Source organism: Cydia strobilella, chromosome 26 (genome assembly GCF_947568885.1).
Source record: "Cydia strobilella chromosome 26, ilCydStro3.1, whole genome shotgun sequence".
Classification (NCBI taxonomy): Eukaryota; Metazoa; Arthropoda; class Insecta; order Lepidoptera; family Tortricidae; genus Cydia; species Cydia strobilella.
The window spans coordinates 4,675,555-4,693,755 of NC_086066.1; the positions used below are offsets into that span (position 1 = coordinate 4,675,555).

General features: G+C 34.0%; 1 protein-coding gene across 1 annotated transcript in view; it reads right to left on the reverse strand.

Annotated features, from left to right (window-relative positions):
* The window catches only part of LOC134753052 (cytochrome P450 4C1-like), a 31,194-nt gene extending 21,786 nt beyond the window's left edge, over nucleotides 1-9,408 (reverse strand). Inside the window, exon 1 of the mRNA XM_063688814.1 lies at nucleotides 9,252-9,408. Coding sequence (XP_063544884.1) covers nucleotides 9,252-9,408 — 157 coding nt within the window. The remainder of the gene's footprint in view (nucleotides 1-9,251) is intronic.
* Nucleotides 9,409-18,201: the final 8,793 nt, after the last annotated feature.

The window sequence follows — 18,201 nt, forward strand, 5'->3', positions numbered from 1 at the left end:
GTCTCGCCACTTAGTTTTGCGATACAGTGTATTTATTTCATTCGGAGGCATAATTACATTGTCTTATCAATCTTACCGTAGTAGGTATATAAATATAATTAAAAATAAACTGTAGGCTGCACTCCTCATACTGACCAACATTTGTGACGTTCCTAATCAAAAGGTACCACTTTCTCTGACAGGTTATTTGTATAAAGATATAATCAAATTTCGTCTTTATGGTAAACGACAAAGTGGTACCTACCTTTTGATTGAGAATGTCACAACAGCGACTTAAAAATTACTTTTGTTTCGATTTTTAGTAGACTTTTTAAGTTTATTTTAAGACGCAATTTATTGTGATTTTTGTTATGTTTAAGCGTGGCAAGCAACATTAATTACATTGATGATGATGTTCATTAAATACAATATTTTTTCATACTATACTGAACTGTCACCCTATACATGAGAATGAACAGCGCCCTCTTGACAATGATCATATATTACTGGTCAGGCTTTAATATGTGTCATAATTTAGTAAAGTCCCCTTTGTGGATTCTAAATCCAGTACTTCTTACCAATCTCGAAACTAGCTATGTACAGAAACGGTCCTTACTGTAGATGCGTCATCATAGCAAAAACTACCCAAAATATTGAAACAGGAAAGTAATGACAAAATATTTAAAAATAAGTTAAAAATGCTGCTCACCGATAAGTCTTACTATTCAATTGACGAATTTTTAAATGATGACACTTTGTTGAAATGGAATCCGTTAAGTTAAATATAGTAGGAATGAATATGATTATGTAAATATTAAAAATAATTATAATATCAGATTATGACATTGCATTGTATAACTTCTTAATTTAATTAATATTGTTTTGACATACCTTTGCTTTGCATGAACTATCTTAGCTTTAAATTATATTAATTATTTTGATTTTCGCTAGAATTGTAAGTACCTATCTGTTAGCATTTTGTGCCCTATCAGGGTGTCATGTACCAACTACCTGTAACTAACATCTTTTGTAATTCACATGACATGTAATGTTGAATAAATATAAATATAAGTTTCCGAGTTACAGCAGTTTAGTGAAAGCGTTTTTTTTTTAAATATAAATTAAGGGTTGAATAAAGAGGAAAGAAAATTTGATTATTTTTGTGCTACGACGCACGGTTTAGGAGATACAGCCCTATAAAGTTTTTTTTATTGTTTTTTTCTTTTTTACATTGTGTTTTTTGTATATTACTTTGGGGTTTCATAAAGGGGAACGAAAATTTAATTATTTTTGCGCTACGACGCATGGTTTAGGAGATCAAGCCCTATAAAAAAAAAACTTTTTTTTGCGTTTTTTTTGTATAAACTAATGGTTACATAAAGGGGACCGAAAAGTTGATTATTTTTGCGCTACGACGCACGGTTTAGGAGATGCAGCCCTATATAGATTTTTTTCTTTTTCTTTTTTACGTTTCTAAATCTTAATTAAGGGCTTCTTAAGGGGAACGAAAATTTGATTATTTTTCGCTACCATGCACAGTTTAGGAGATACATCCCTAAAGTTTTTTTGTTATTATTTTTTTCTTTCTTTTTCTTGTGTTTTTGTATATTATTTTGGGGCTTCATAAAGGGGAACGAAAATGTTATTATTTTTGCGCTACGACGCATGGTTTAGGAGATACAGCCCTATAATGATTTTTTTTTTAAATTTTGCGTTTTTTTTTAAATATAAATTATGGGTTGCATAAAGGGGAACGAAATTTTTTTTATTTTTGCGCCACCACGCACGGTTTTTTTCTTTTTTTTGTCATTGCGTTTTTTGTTATTACTTTGGGGTTTCATAAAAGGGAACGAAAATTTTATTATTTTTGCGCTACGACGCACGGTTTAGGAGATACAGCCCTAAAACGATTTTTTTCTCTTTTTCTTTTTTGCGTTTTTAAATCTTAATTAGGGGCTTCTTAAAGGGGAACGGATATTGATTATTTTTGCGCTACGATGCACGGTTTAGGAGATACAGCCCTATAAAGTTTTTTTGTTATTATTTTTTTCTTTCTTTTTCTTGTGTTTTTGTATATTATTTTGGGGCTTCATAAAGGGGAACGAAAATGTTATTATTTTTGCGCTACGACGCATGGTTTAGGAGATACAGCCCTATAATGATTTTTTTTTTAAATTTTGCGTTTTTTTTTAAATATAAATTATGGGTTGCATAAAGGGGAACGAAATTTTTTTTATTTTTGCGCCACCACGCACGGTTTAGGAGATATTATATATATATATAGCTATAATAGCTCCATAAAGTTTTTTTTCCTGGTTTTTTTTAAAGTTTTAATTAAGGGTTTCTTAAAGGGGAACGAAAATTTGATTATTTTTGTGCTACGATGCACGGTTTAGGAGATGCAGCCCTATAAAGATTTTTTTGTCGTTTTTTTTTCATTGTGTTTTTGTATATTATTTTGGGGTTCCGTAAAGGGGAACGAAAATTTTGTTCTTTTTGCGCTACCACGCACGGTTTAGGAGATATAGCTCTATAAAGATTTTTTCCTGTTTTTTTTGTTTTTTTTTAAGTATTAATTAAGGGATCCTTAAAGGGGAACGAAAAATTGATTATTTTTGCGCTACGATGCACGATTTAGGAGATGCAGCCCTATAAAGTTTTTTTTTTGTTTTTTTTTTCATTGTGTTTTTTGTACCTATATATTAGTTTGGGGTTCCACAAAGGGGAACGAAAGTTTGATTATTTTTGCGCTACGACGGTTTAGGAGATACAGCCCTATAAAGTTTTTTTTTGTTTTTTTTTTTTTTTTTCATTGTTTTTTGTATATTACTTTGGGGTTCCGTAAGGGGGAACGAAAATTTTAATATTTTTGCGCTACGACGCACGGTTTAGGAGATACAGCCCTATAATGATTTTTTTTCCTCTTTTTCTTTTTTGCGTTTTTCAATCTTAATTAGGGGTTTCTTAAAGGGATTTTTTTAAATTATTTTTGCGCTACGATGCACGGTGTAGGAGATACAGCCCTATAAAGTTTTTTTGTTATTTTTTTTCTTTTTTTCATTGTGTTTTTAGTATATTACTTTGGGGCTTCATAAAGGGGAACGAAATTTTTATTATTTTTGCGCCACCACGCACGGTTTAGGAGATATTATATCTATATATATAGCTATAATAGTTCTATAAAGTTTTTTTCCTGGTTTTTTTTAAAGTTTTAATTAAGGGTTTCTTAAGGGGAACGAAAATTTGATTATTTTTGTGCTACGATGCACGGTTTAGGAGATGCAGCCCTATAAAGATTTTTTCCTCTTTTTTTTTCTTTTTTGCGTTTTTAAATCTTAATTAGGGGCTTCTTAAAGGGGAGCGAAAATTTGATTATTTTTGCGCTACGATGCACGATATAGGAGATACAGCTAATACAGCCCTATAAAGATTTTGTTTCTTTTTTTATTCATTGTATTTTTCATGTATTACTTTTGGGTTACATAAAGGGGAACGAAAATTTTATTATTTTTGCGCTACGAAGCATGGTTTAGAAGATACAGTCCTATATATTTTTTTACAATGCATGTGCTCGAAAAGTGCGTTTCCTACGGAGCCATATCGTGCGGAAAGTACTGCTTTTCCGCACTAGTGCTTTTTGTTTTCAATTTTTTTTTACAGTACATATGGTGCTACTTTCTCGCACTAGTGCGGAAAAGAGCACTTACCGTGCATATGTCGAAAGTTTAAAGGGCCATATGTACTGTAAAACGTACGATACACGTGCGAATAGGTAATTCGCAACTCGTGTCGATTTAAAACACTCCTTTTAATAATTAAACTTATTTGCCATGACATGTTTTTTTATTTACTCGCACAATGCATAGTAAAACATTGTATGATACACGTGCGTAAAGATGATTTCCGCACTTGTTGCATAAATAGCAATTTTTTTTATCAAAGAATGAAAGAAAGTCACGGTATTAATAACCAAATTTTACTTTAGTGGTACCTTTTCCCTATCACTGTCACAAATGTATGTGGCGTTCACGTAAACGCGATATTTTTAAGATTTCCCTGCGCAATGTTGCCAGCTCGCTCGCAAATCAAACATGTACTTACAGTTCTTTTGCATAATGGTGACATTGTACAATATCTATGAGTTTTAAATAGGTAAAAGATAATTCGACGCATTCTTTGCTTGCTTGTTGCTTGTTGTTGTGTTGTTTGCGTAACTTCTTTGAATAAGTTGCGTTAATTTGGCGCACAGGCGAAGTAAACATGCGTTGCGTACGGCAAGGTCACGCCGCGGCCCCACCCTGCACGGCCTCCGTTGCCCATTCAGACCGCCCGCTAGCTTCGTTTGAACGCAAATAATATTTTTGTAATATTTGTTTATGCAGTGGATGCAAGTGACACAAATTCATACATCTTATTTATCCCGCATTTCAAATTAATAAGATGTAAACTCTAATATCTTTAATATTCTTTTGTAACGGTGACAGCCTGTTACAACAAAATCATCAAATATCTTATGAAGCTATGCCTTAATAAGACACAAAATCATTTAATGGACCTATTTAAACGAATAAATTCGACCTAAGTAATTTTTTTTAACTCTAATTTTTTTTTGTGTCATTTAGAATATTATGACATAGTATCAGATTGCAGTGGACGTAATTGACACAAACTATGTTTTCACACTAAAAACACTATCCTAAATGCAACACAGTTACATGTTTTCTCTCGAATATTTTTTTCTCCAAGATAATTCAAAATAAAAAATAATTACCACAAAATAACAAATTACTAGAAAAGCAAATTATATATATGACACAAAACAAAATGTAAGATTTACATCTTAAGACGATTCTCGCTGATTTGGCCTTGAGCGTCTCAGCGTCTCTGTACCCGCACCCCGCTCACTGCGATCGTACGTGAATTTCGTCTCGGTGCGGCGACTGCGGCGGAACGAGGTTCAAAGAATAACCTACAGCCCAGAGGCGCGCGGCATTTGGCGCTATACCTCGTATTTGTGTATCTTTTGCAGATATTTTGTTGTTTGAGTATGAGTAGATCATGCGTGTAGAGGTCGTAAATTATAATAAAAATATATTCCCTTATGCATTATACTTTACAAGCCTCAATTAGTTAATTTGTGTTTTATCTGTTTCTTACAAATAAATACCTAAGTCAAATCGACGGATTAAGATTTATAGCTAAAGCTTGGTATGTACTAAATTGAGGCGTACAGTGCGTTTATTTTATACATTTTTTTTTTATCCGTAATAAATAAATATAAATAATGCCATTAATAGTTAACTTATAAAATTAAAGTACCTACTAGCTTCATATACTACTACAAATGTGTTATTTTTCGAAATTCGAAGTTTTCTCAATCATTACGTGGGAATATCATCATTATTAGGGTTCCGTACCTCAAAAGGAAAAAACGGAACCCTTATAGGATCACTCGTGCGTCTGTCTGTCTGTCTGTCCGTCTGTCACAGCCTGTTTTCTCGGAAACGACTGAACCAATTAAGTTGAAATTTGGTGTATATATGTAAGTTTGTGACCCAAAGACGGACATGTAACGTAAACAAATTAATTTTAAACCTACAATAAACTTAATAGTAAGTTTTTCCGTAAATAAAAATACGATAGGCCGTTTTGCTAGTTCTTAATCGATTAAAATTATTTTTAAACTACAAAAACAATGTTTTTTAACAGGTACTATTCATACATACAACGTAATAGGTAATAGGTAGCTTATGATCAATTATTTATTGTTTCGAGATGGAATGGAACATTATTCAAAACGTAAAACTTGAATGACATTATAATATGTCGGTTAGAAAACATTTATTTATTTATTTCAAATGAAGTTTTCTCAAACATACGTATATTATAGTATAATATATACGGATATTATCATTACATTCATTGTAATAGACGGCAAAATACCGTGTTGCGCTCGCTAATGCGCGTCGCAACCAAATCAGCGCTCTGCAGTTATTTATTCTTTGGCCACAATAACTCCGATATTATAGCACTTTGCTTGTGCATAAGCGAACATAGTGCAAGGAAGGCACGGAGCGACGAGCTACACAGCCTCCTCGTCTCAAAGCTGGCACACGACTGCCGGCCACGCCATTTTCAGGCTGCATACGCATGAAATGTGGAAAAACGTTCGATTTCTTAAGAAAATATTTTTTGATTAAGAAAAGCTATGTTGCATTTGTAGAACCTGTTAAAACATTTTTGTTAGTTTAAAAATAATTTTAATCGATTAAGCCGTTTAGAAGTTATAAGCAAAGTTAGCCGCAAAACGGCCTGTCGTGTTATTTTTTTTTCGGTGAAACTACAAATTTCAGGAAGAAAGTCAAATGTTGCGATTGTTGTCCATAGAGTGAAGATGCATATATATTTTTTTCATAATTTTTGGTTGACTCATTTAGAAGTTATAAGCTCTAAAAAGTAACAGTTTTTGGCCAAAAACTGCGCGAAGCGCCTTAACAAAGTATTCATAAGCGAAAACAGAATTGACTTTAATATTTTTATAACCTAGGGGTCAAAATATAGCCAGCGGTACAGGTCTAATATAGTCTCCATGGTAGTAAGTGACAGACAGAACAAAGTGAGGGTGACATTTTAAAAGTCTATTGACATTATCGATGACAATTCGTCATTGCAAATGGCATGCAGAGGTATCTTGGTCCGACTCTATTGTTTTTTTATGCTATTCCTCTCGCGACGATTGATGGTCCCCGTGAAAGTTCCTTGAACACTTTAAAAATCATCAAACACATCCTTAAACGGCGATTTTGAGAAAAAGTTAAAAGATGTTTGAAACGGGTCTCTATTGTTTGACATTATGATTGTCATATTTATTATCATTAGCCATAAAATAAAACTATGAAAACGGATTATATCGCGTATATTGAATTTATAATACATCCCGACGTTTCGAACTCTTTACAGCGTTCGTGGTCAACGGGTGATAGTTTTAGTTTTATTTCATGAGTAACTATCGCGGTAACCGAAGACAATATTATCATTAGTCATAATTTGATTTTTCTCAGAAACGCGTAACTTTTCAGGATTGCCATAAAACAAATCTAACCTAACCTAACCTATCTATCCCGAGGAAAATCCTGAAAAGTTAACGGTTTCAATGACTAATGATAATATGACAATCATTACATTATGACTTTCAATAATTATGCCAAACAAAGGGACCCCGTTTGTAACGCATTGTAACTATGTTCCCGTTGGAAGTTATATAGATGATGTTTGATTATGTATCTTAAGGTGTTTTTCTTTGAACTGCACCAATATTAATTTCAGTCTTACAGTTTGTGAAAAATTTGGCTTTGACTACAGCAAGTCGCCGAGACTATGAAATTAGAAAAAAATATTGTTTGGATAATCTTCTTGAATATTTTGCTATCTTTAACATATTTATATGTGTTTGAAGGTATTCATGAGCTTCGATCGGAATTCCATAGTTTTATGTAGCTTATCATTCTAACAGCAACGGTTTTAAGCAATATAATATCCCATAATTATTTCATAGTTCACTGCCTTCGAGATATTTGTCATCAAAGTTGAATAATTTAGGCCACAAAACTGGTTTTATGGCCATAACTTTTGTGTTAATTAGTATAACATTAAAATTTAGAGACGTCAAAGACGAACCCAAATATGTAGATTTCGTATATGTAAGATCTTTGACAGCAATCAAGTTATGAAAAACTGTTTTTTAGACGTTTAAAAAAGTCATTAAAAAAATTGTACTAAATTCTTTCAAAATCCAACTGACAAGAATGGAGATAAAAGATTGAAGAAGCGATAGCCGTTTGTCTTTTAATTGTAGCTGTAGTGCAAATGTAGGAGTAACGACTCTAAACTTGTCAAAAATCAATGAAAACCGCGGGGTCGAGCCCCTTAAATTAATAAGTTAAGATTATATACAAATACAAAACAGGAATTTAAGAAATCGTCTTTTTTATTTTAAACCACAAAATTTACATTTTCACTTAAGTTTACGCACTATTTTAACAATTTAGTGAAGTGAGGTGTGCTATAAATTTCGTTTAATAAGTCTAAGTATCTATCATAAAGGTGTCATTATTATTCGGCTTTTAAGGCAAGGTTTTTTTTGATGAATTTTTGTGCCACTTTTTTGCAATATGCACAAAATTTGCCAAGTTAAGCCGCGGCCGACAAAGAGCAGTTGAAGCTACTAAAAGTCAGCTACCCCCACAGAGTAGGTATTTTCTATTTTTTTATCAGGTAGGGTTTCATGCAGCCGGCCACCGGATTATAATTAAAATATATTCAACCACATAATATGTTAAAGATAGCAAAATATTAAAGAAAGATATTTTTCCTAATTCATATTATCGGCGACTTGCTGTATCAAAGCCTAATTTTTCACAATTTCTACATGAAATTTAATAAACATTGGTGTATTTCAATATTTAATACCTTTAAAATAATATTAAAAATTACCTACTCGCTTTTTCACGCCGCGCGCGCATCCTGAAAATGAGGCGCGGAAGGCTACGTTCAGCGTTGAATAAAATGTATAATTATCTTTTTTATTGAAAATTTCCTCTTCCTTAATAATATGTTATTTAGATTTGATTTCTTAAATTATATTAATACTTTTTGAGATATTGGCGAAAAAAGAAATACCTACCTTCTTTTTTCCGCCTTTATTTGTTTATAACTTTTGTGTGCTGAATGTTTTTGTGTGCTAATAAACGTTTCGCATACATTTTTCCATACATCATTCCGAACCCAATGAGGTATCACACGTATTTTTATGAGTCTTCATTTTTCACCATGTTGAACTTATCGAGTACACTTTATAGCAATACTAAACCAGGGCCAAATAGAATCTTGGCAGGCTTTAAGTTATTTATAGGTCTCTATTATTGTTTCCCATAAAGTTTTAAGGCATAATGTATTGTTTGTCCACATTTTCGTTAGTCATAATTTGGTTTTTCTCAGAAACGCGTAACTATTCAGGATTGCCATAAAACAAACCTAACCTAACCTAACCTATCTATAGTATAACCTGAGGAAAATCCTGAAAAGTTAACGGTTTCAGAATTATGACTTATGAGAATATGACAATCATTACATTATGACTTTCAATAATTATGTCAAACAAAGGGACCCCGTTATGTATATTTAATTCATTTACCAAGTTACGTTTTACTAATATCTACTAATCTTTTTGCAAATTTATTTGTAATTTTGTCCGAGGCGAACTACTAGTTTACCTTCGTTACTGCCAGCAAAGATGTGGGCATGTCCGATGACGGGGTAGCTGTCCGGTAAGCACGGTATCTCAGCAGCGAGCTTGTAGAGCCGTCTGCGCGACCAGCGGTAGTAACCCACGCCCAGCGCCAACGCCACCAATAACAGCTGCCAGATCATCCTGGCTCAAATGGGACCGCCTGTGGATAAAAGTTAATTTAAGAAATGGGTTTTGAATAGCCTTGAAAAAACCGGGAAAATTTCAAAAAGGCGCGTTTATTTTCAAGTTTCTTTCGAAAAAACAATGTATTTTTTAATATACTTAATTAGGAATTTAAATAAGTAGGTTAAGGTTACATGTCTAATGTGTTTGTTTATGGCATTGACACTGTCATCACTCATCAGTGGCATTGTGTGTGACGTATTTAATTTTTCTGAAAAGAACTGGAAAAAAACCGAAACAAAAACGATATTTTGTAAAATTCCCGAAAAAAACATTTGATTTTTTCCGGAATTTTCATCCCTAATTTTGAATATGGTTGTAACGGTCCAGCGAGAAAATAAGGTAATTTCTTTTTCAAAAAGATTTTTGAAAAGATTAAATTTGGCCTTGGTCATGTTGTTGATTTTCTGTGGTACTTATTTCCATTACTGGCAAGTAGGTAGGTATAGTAGGTACATTAGGTACAATGTACTCGTTGAAAACAAACGTAGAAAGTCATTGAATATCGCCGATATAAACAAAATGAAAATAATTCGTGTTGTGACGATTTATAAACGTCACAACACACACAAAACAAGTGCGAGTCGGAGTGGCCCACGGAGGGTTCCGTACTTTTTAGTATTTGTTGTTATAGCGGCAACAGAAATAGGTAAATCATCTGAGAAAATTTCAACTGTCTAGCTATCACGATTCATGAGATATATACAGCCTGATGACAGAGAGACAGACAGACGGACAACGGAGTCTTAGTAATAATGTCCCGTTTTTACCTTAGATTAACAAGAGCAATGAGTAAAAAAATGTTAGAGGTTCCGGCGTGTGGTAATAATTATTATGGAAAAAGAAGTAGGAAGTACCTGGTCCCCAAATTGTATAATGATATACCGTATGATATAAGGAAATGTAAGTCATTTAGGATGTTTAAGCGTAAAATAAAAATGTTTCTGTTAGACAAAGTTAAATTGAAGTTACCGTAAACACTAAGATGTACCTAAGTAGGCTATGTTTAACTTAGTATGTAATTAGATAAGACTACCCACCTGTTTTAAGGGAGTCCCCTCTGCCAACAAACTGTCATGCAGTTTGGCAGAAGAAATTAATGTAAGATAGGGTTTATTTCGTCTGAATAAATGATTTATTTATTTTATTTATTTTATTTATTTATTTATTTTTACCCTTTGGGTACGGAATCCTAGAAAAGGCCGAAGAATTGCGTAGCACTCAAATAAACAATGAAGACATGACAGGTAGGGTAAAGGCACCAGTGCTCAGCCTTGCACCAGTGGTCAGCCTTTCTTGCTTATTTTTGGCTGTAATTATCAAACCTTTTCTAATTTTCATGTCAAAAGTAGGTGATATTATAGATTGATAAACTATTAATTGAAATAGTACATTTCGATGCTAGTGCGGAAAGTATGTCATTACTCCACGAGTAGCGAGATACCTTGCCACGAGCCGCAGGCGAGTGGCAAGACTCGGGACGAGTGAAGAATGACATTTCCGCACGTGTATCGAACGACTTTTTTTAATACAGTTGCGAAAAAATAAGATAAACTTATAAGGAATTCGAAACTTTTATATTATTAATTCTGTGACATCATTGACATTATGAAGAGGTGTTTTTTTAGCTGGGTGTTATTATTATTGAACCCACTTCAATAAAAGTTTTTTTTTAAATGCACGTTACAACACTATAAGACAGAAACAATTGTAAATATAAAACATTGTACTATTATTACCCAAATATCGTTAATTACGATTATTTGTGTATCGTACATTTATAAAAACAATATCGAATGTTGCCTTTGGAAACTTAAAGCAGAAAGAAAAAACGCCTCTTCTTTGACAGGCGTTCCGTTCCATTCAGACAACTTATTAAGAACGGTTTGTCAATATTCAATATAAAAAAAATAGACGTGTTATAATGATGCAGAGGTAAGTAATAAAATATGTATATTTTTCGTATTCTTACATTAATAGTAGGTTTTTATGTTGATTACGACGTTTAAAGGAAACTAATATTAACACTCATCAATAAGTAGTCATGAATTGGAACAAGAATAAATTTAAAAAAATTGGAAAAGTAAAAAGCACTAGTTCGCGAAAACCAACTTTCCTCACGCTAAACAGCACTTTTTGAGCAACTGTATTAAAAAATATTTTACTTTAAAAATAAATTGTCTACATGAACCACAACACTACTTCAAAGAAGTGCTGTCTTCTGACATAAAGCATCTTGTGATATGCGCCTTTTTTTTTAAGTGTCACATGGTATTTTGATAATTCGTTAACAGACGAATTATGATATCTTGTTAAAAGAATGTGGACTGTATCACATAATTAATATTTATTTTATCTGAAAAAAGTAAAAAATGAATATAAATCCATATAAAAGTAACATTTTTAAGGCGGCTGACTATTGGGAACTATTTTTTTGTACGAAACCCAATAGTCAGCCTCCCTTGGCTGACTACTGGGTTTATGGCAGTAATTTTGAAAAGGTCGTAAACTTAGAAGTCAGCCGGGGAAGGCTGACCATAGGAATCAGAACATTTTTAATTTTTAAATTAAATCTAAGTCGTTAAGCCAAGCAACTTTAAATATTTACATTATTATGACTTCATTTGATTGAAATAAGTAACTATCCAGTAGTCAGCCTGTGGCTGACCAGTGGACATTGACATCGCGGGACTCAGAACCCACTAATCAGCCGTTAAAATGGGATGGCTGGGCACTGGGTACTTAAAGGCTGTATATTGGTACACAGGGGGCTGATTACTGGCAAAAACGTACTTTCATTTTATTAATGAAATATTTCCAAAAGCAACATTTATAGACGTTTTATTCCTTACACAACTTAAACTATATGAAATTCTTGAACAGTAAAAACTTTAATAATTATTTTAGGTCAATTAGTAAGCAAATTAAACGATCTTGAACTTAGAAGTTTCGTAAAAAGGCTGACTACTGGTGCCTTTACCCTACGTCGAAGGCAAAAATATTGATTCAGACAAATGGCTCAAAAATCCACGACTATTTTCTGAGGTGTAAGAGCGTACACATATTTTTGAAACTGGGAATATGCCATTGACTGTACAGTCATTTTATTGTACAAAAAAAAATTGTTAACATGAAATTCATATAAATTTAGGCTTTACTTCCATACTTCGAGCAAAAGCCGGTGTTGCTCTCCTTACTTACATACATACATTCAACTTTAAAAAAAAGTGGATTGAACCTCCCCCGCTATCTAAACTCGACGGGTAGTCGGGTACCTACACCTACTAATTTTGCAAAATTTGGCGTTTTTAGGTTAAAAATTATATGGGGATGACACCTGCCACCCTACCCATCGAGTTTGAGAAAAACTATAGATTGATATGTTCCTAGAGTTAGACCAAGATAAGTTTGCAACGATTGTGATAGCACATGCAGTGCAAGTGTTATTTTAAACGTCAACCTTTTATGAAATTATGACGTATAAATAACACTTGCATTGGGTATGCAGTCAAAATCGTTGCAGACTTTTCTTGGTCTAACTCTAGATGTCAACATCTATTATGTAAAAATATATTTCGTTGTATGTATGTATGTATATACTTTATTGTACATAAAAAATAACAAAACGAAAAGCACAGTCACAGAAAAAATGAAACACAACAAGGCGAACTTATCCCAAAGCTAAAAAGCAAATCTAGCAAAGCTTTAAAATACATAAAATTGTGTACTTTAAAAGCGCCAATTGTTTTTTTTTTCATCCGATTTATACCATATTTATAACCGACTTAAAAAAAAGCGTTTTCGTATTATGTTTTGTATGTTTGTTAAGTACCTCATTTAAGCTTAATTATACCGTAGGTAGGTACCTATGTCCTAAAAAATCTTCCTCTAACTTTCAAAAGCATTTTTATTGGAACAAATTGAGATTTATTTATGATTTTTAATTTAGGACAGAATAAGGAGTTATTCAAACCATTTAAATGTTATCCAAACATAGCTAAAAATAAATAAATGTGACGTTTTAAACCAAAAGGTACCACAATGTCGCTTGCTGATAAGGTTAATTTCTAATTGAAGCTATATTGAAATAGCGCCTTACTGACAAGCGACAATAAGTACCCTTTTGGTTGAAAATGGCAGAAATAACATATAAAATCGGTCCAAAACACTGTGACTCTCCTTAAAATGTTTAAGTTGTGCATGTGCAAACGGACTTACTTGCTATTTACGAACTATTGTTGACAGTGAAGCGTTTGGTATACGTCAACGCCGCCTGATCGACCCGTATCTACTGCGACTATATAGGTAGTCTTACTAGTTATAAGCTTGTTTGCCCGAAAGCTGCTTTATTACAAAAAAAGCGTAAAAGGAAAAAATTGGTTTTCAATCTTTTTACACTACAGTAGAATCCGCTTATAATGACATCGAAGAAGTGACAATTACGTCATACTAAGCGAATGTCATATAAAGTTGGTTAACTTCTTATTTTTGTTGTTTTTTCAAATGAATATCAAACTCCTTTGTGAGAGATGTTTTATTAACCAGTTTTATTAGTTTTGTCGACACCAAATTTACCTAAATCGGATGATCCGTGAAACTTGTAGATTTTTTCTGTTTTTAACAGACCTCGCTTCCGCTTCGCCGGCTTCTAAGGGAGGATATTATGGGTTCTTCGAAAAAAACGTTTTATTGGGCCTCCACCATCGTGCAAAACGGCTTGCTTCCATCTTAAAGTGCAGCTTTTTTTTTTCATAACAAGCATATGACACTTATAGGTGACCCTTTTTTTTCTTTCCTTTTGTTTTGTTTTATTAGTTTTTAAGTTGTTTATGTATTTTTTTTCTAAATAGTTAAGGATGTGTTTGTAGTTTGTACTGATGTATTGATGTTTGAGCTGATGGCCGTGTTGCCAATGCTCCAAATAAATGAAAAAAAAAAAAAAAGCATATGACATTGACATGTTGACATGACAATAAGTTTTTGGCCATAACGTAGTGATTATATGCTCTTTGTTTTTGGCAAAAATTTCAATTTTGGTAGAAGCTTTTATCGCGGGCTGCACTGTTTTTCCACAGGCAACTAATATTCGTCGAGACAATTCTAAAAACATACGTTAGGCCATAAATAAACGTAAGTTACGCGATTAAGTCCCGTGTCAGTTTTAAAATTATAATTCTAAAAACTCCAAACACAATTAGGTTTCGTTGTTTTATCATAGTTCCTATGGCCACCTCCTGTGCCATTATCAGATCAGCTCGATGGTATGTACCATAATATTGCATTGTCACCCGACCAGTGGCGTAGCGTGACCTAATCTAGCCGTGGGCAAAATCGCATCTGCGAGGCCCTTTTCTTTCACTGTGCCCGAAGGGGCCTTGCGCTAGGCCCCCCTTGGGGCGCGAGGCCGTGGGCGACGGCCCATTTCGCCCACGCCTAGCTACGCCACTGCACCCGACTTACATATGTATGCAAATTTTCAGCTTCATTAGAAGTCGGGAAGTGGGTCAAATTTAACTTGCAAGATTATGATATGTACATACATACATAGGTACATTGCAAGTTAATAAAAAGCTTGTAATATGAAAAGCGAGCCATATCGACACAAAACAAGAAATGTTAATTTACAAACTGATTATACAAACTTATAGATATTTGTGGTATTTTCTATAAAAAGGGACCTTATTGTCGATGGCGCTTACCCCATTATAAACGATGCTCCGAAATAAATACAATGCCGCGCGACGCTGTGCGGCGTAAGCGCCATCGACAATAACGTCCCTTTTCATAGAAAATGCCCCATTTTAGCATGTGGCGCTATGATGACGACTTATGACATAGACAATGATAACGTTTACGCCTAAGCTAACCGCATCGACATTAACGTGATTAGTTTAGGTATTCACGACCACCCATCTAGAAATCTTCAAACTGTGATATCCCAGGTAGCAAAATGACGTCAGCGACGTCATAATGACGGCATTATTACGTCATTATGACGTCGCTGACGTCATTTGACGTCATTTTGCTACCTGGGATCTCTTGTACCCCTTGGTCGATTTTGATCTACTCAGCGGCATTCTGCTCAGTTTTTTAGAAACAAAAAGTTTACAAATAAAATAAATACATACGACAGGAATTTTTAAAATAATCTTAAAAAACTTTTTTTTTTAATCTTCAGAATAAGGGTACTGTTCCACGTTATCGTCAGATTAAGGTTTTACATAACTGGGACATCAATCTGAACCTGTCTGTATAATAATTTGACACGCTCGAGTATTTCAAGATGGCGCTTTTTTCTGGAACTTTTTGACTCTGCCATTTGCTTACGGATCGCTGAAATAGTCAGATTATTGAAATATACATTTTGTAGGGTCCATTTAACAACCACTGACGCGCTCGAGTAAATTTTTTTTTCCAAATTTTCTACCCTTCCGTAACCCGGCAGATTAACATACCCTGATATATACAGTGGTACTACGTAAACGAAATTAATAACTAGCTTAAATCTAAAATAGGCCCTTGAGGCATTGTACCAAGGATGCTGGCGGCATTTCCCCGCTGTATCGCAATGCTGATACGTTGTGCGAGAAAGCCGCCAGCTCTTCGGTCACCAGTTACGTCAACCAGACGCTTTGCGATTTCTGCAAACAACTTATTCTTTATTCTTTATTCAAACAAACACAAGTATAAGTTTACAGCGACCTACGCCAAGACACTTATACTGTTAATACATAATCAGTATCATAAACATGTATACATTTTTCGAACTACGAGTATCTCTAGGAACTTAAATTAAACATACATACTACAAAGTTACATAGGTAGAGTTTAAAAAAATCCTGACACTACTTTGTAAGGACGGCCACTTGTCTGCGAATATGTCTGCGTTTTGGATTGAAGCTAAGAAGTTATTTAGTAATTCTATTGCTCGGTACGTGGGTGCGTTTGAACCGTGATAGGTGCGGACATTTGGATATGCGAAAAGGTTTCTGGCTCTACGTGGACCTAGAGTTTCAACTCCAAATGGAACGAAATGATACTCTCTACCGAGGCTCTTATATTTACATACATACCCTTGTTATCAAAGACATGTTGCGCGACTGACACTAATACCAATATCTGACGCGCTCTAGTAACTCCACATGGTGGTTTTTTTACGTTTTAAAAAAATCTGTAGACGCTTTCCTGCTCGCTAAAAAAGAAAATATCATATAACATTTTTTTCTTCCTATCGTATCTTTCGGTTCCAATAGGTCATTCCCAGGTAGCAAAATGACGTCAAATGACGTCAGCGACGTCATAATGACGTAATAATGCCGTCATTGTGACGTCGCTGACGTCATTTTACGTCATTTTGCTACCTGGGATTACGACGCTCGAGTTACTAAACATTTAGCATCGTCGCCTCCCCTGCTATTATGTCTATACATTTGTACATGATCTACCCCAATATCAACATTTTACTCGACCGACTTAACCAGAAAGTAGGGTAATGGGTTTTAGTAGTGATGATTCTCTACACCCTGAAGCCCTGATACTGGACGGATTTCTTCAAATGACGTATAGATGACGTCCACACACAGGTTGTGACGTCCTTTCGACGTTCACAACCTGTTTACACTTGTTTTATTAAAGAAAAAACAATACAGCTGACTTCAGAGGATGCTGAAAGTGAAATCATATTTTTTAATACAGTTGCTCAAAAAGTGCTACTTTTCGTGGCTGTTTAGCGTGCGGAAAGTTGGTTTTCGCCAACTAGTGCTGCGATATTGTTTTTATAAATATACGATACACAAATAATCATAAATAACGATATTTAGGTAATAATAGTACAATGTTTTAATATTTAAAATTGTTTCTGTCTTATAGAACATGCATTTGAAAAAAAAAACTTTCATTGAAGTGGGTTCAATAATAATAACAAAATCTATTCTAGTCGAATAAAAGCTAGAAAAACACCTCTTCATAATGTCAATGTCAATGATGTCACAGAATTAATAATATAAAAAGTTTCGAATTCCATTCCTTACTTGTTGCTTTTCTTATTTTTTCGCAACTGTATTAAAAAACGTCGTTCGATACACGTGCGGAAATGTCATTCTTCACTCGTCCCGAGTCTTCTGAGATATCTCTCGGTACTCGTGAGGTAATGACATACTTTCCGCACTAGCATCGAAATGTACTATTTCCTTCTAGTGCCTAAACATTGAGCAGATTTCAATAAAAAATACATCAGTAGGTAACTAATTATTGGAACACCAGTACTAAGCAATTCAAATTTAGAAAAATGAATCAGGGATAAATTCCTAGTTCAAAATAATGTGACGTCAAAAACAGATTTTATGTCTTAAATGGGGCTTAGACAATAGTGACAGTAATACAATTTGACACCTTGAATTCCTGGGATCCCTGTTTGCATGTCTTAAAATTTGAGCTTCAGGGACCCCAGGGATCAAATGCCATCCTGAAAAGTATACGTTTTTTTTTCTGTTTTTTCTCGGAATATTTGGGTTTAGTGTGAATATTTGTTTAGTGCCCTGGATTTCATTAGATCCTGACGTCATGTCTGTGGGATCCACTGAAAAGTCGAAAACCATTTCAAACCCGCTCGCATGCATAAACGCCCCGGGTCCGCGCCGAAGCTTCCGACACTTCCGAGTAGGGTTGTCTCCTTTTTTCTATACACATATAGTATTTTTGCCAAAATATTGAAAAAATATAGTATTTACTGGGAAATTAAAAAAAAGGCA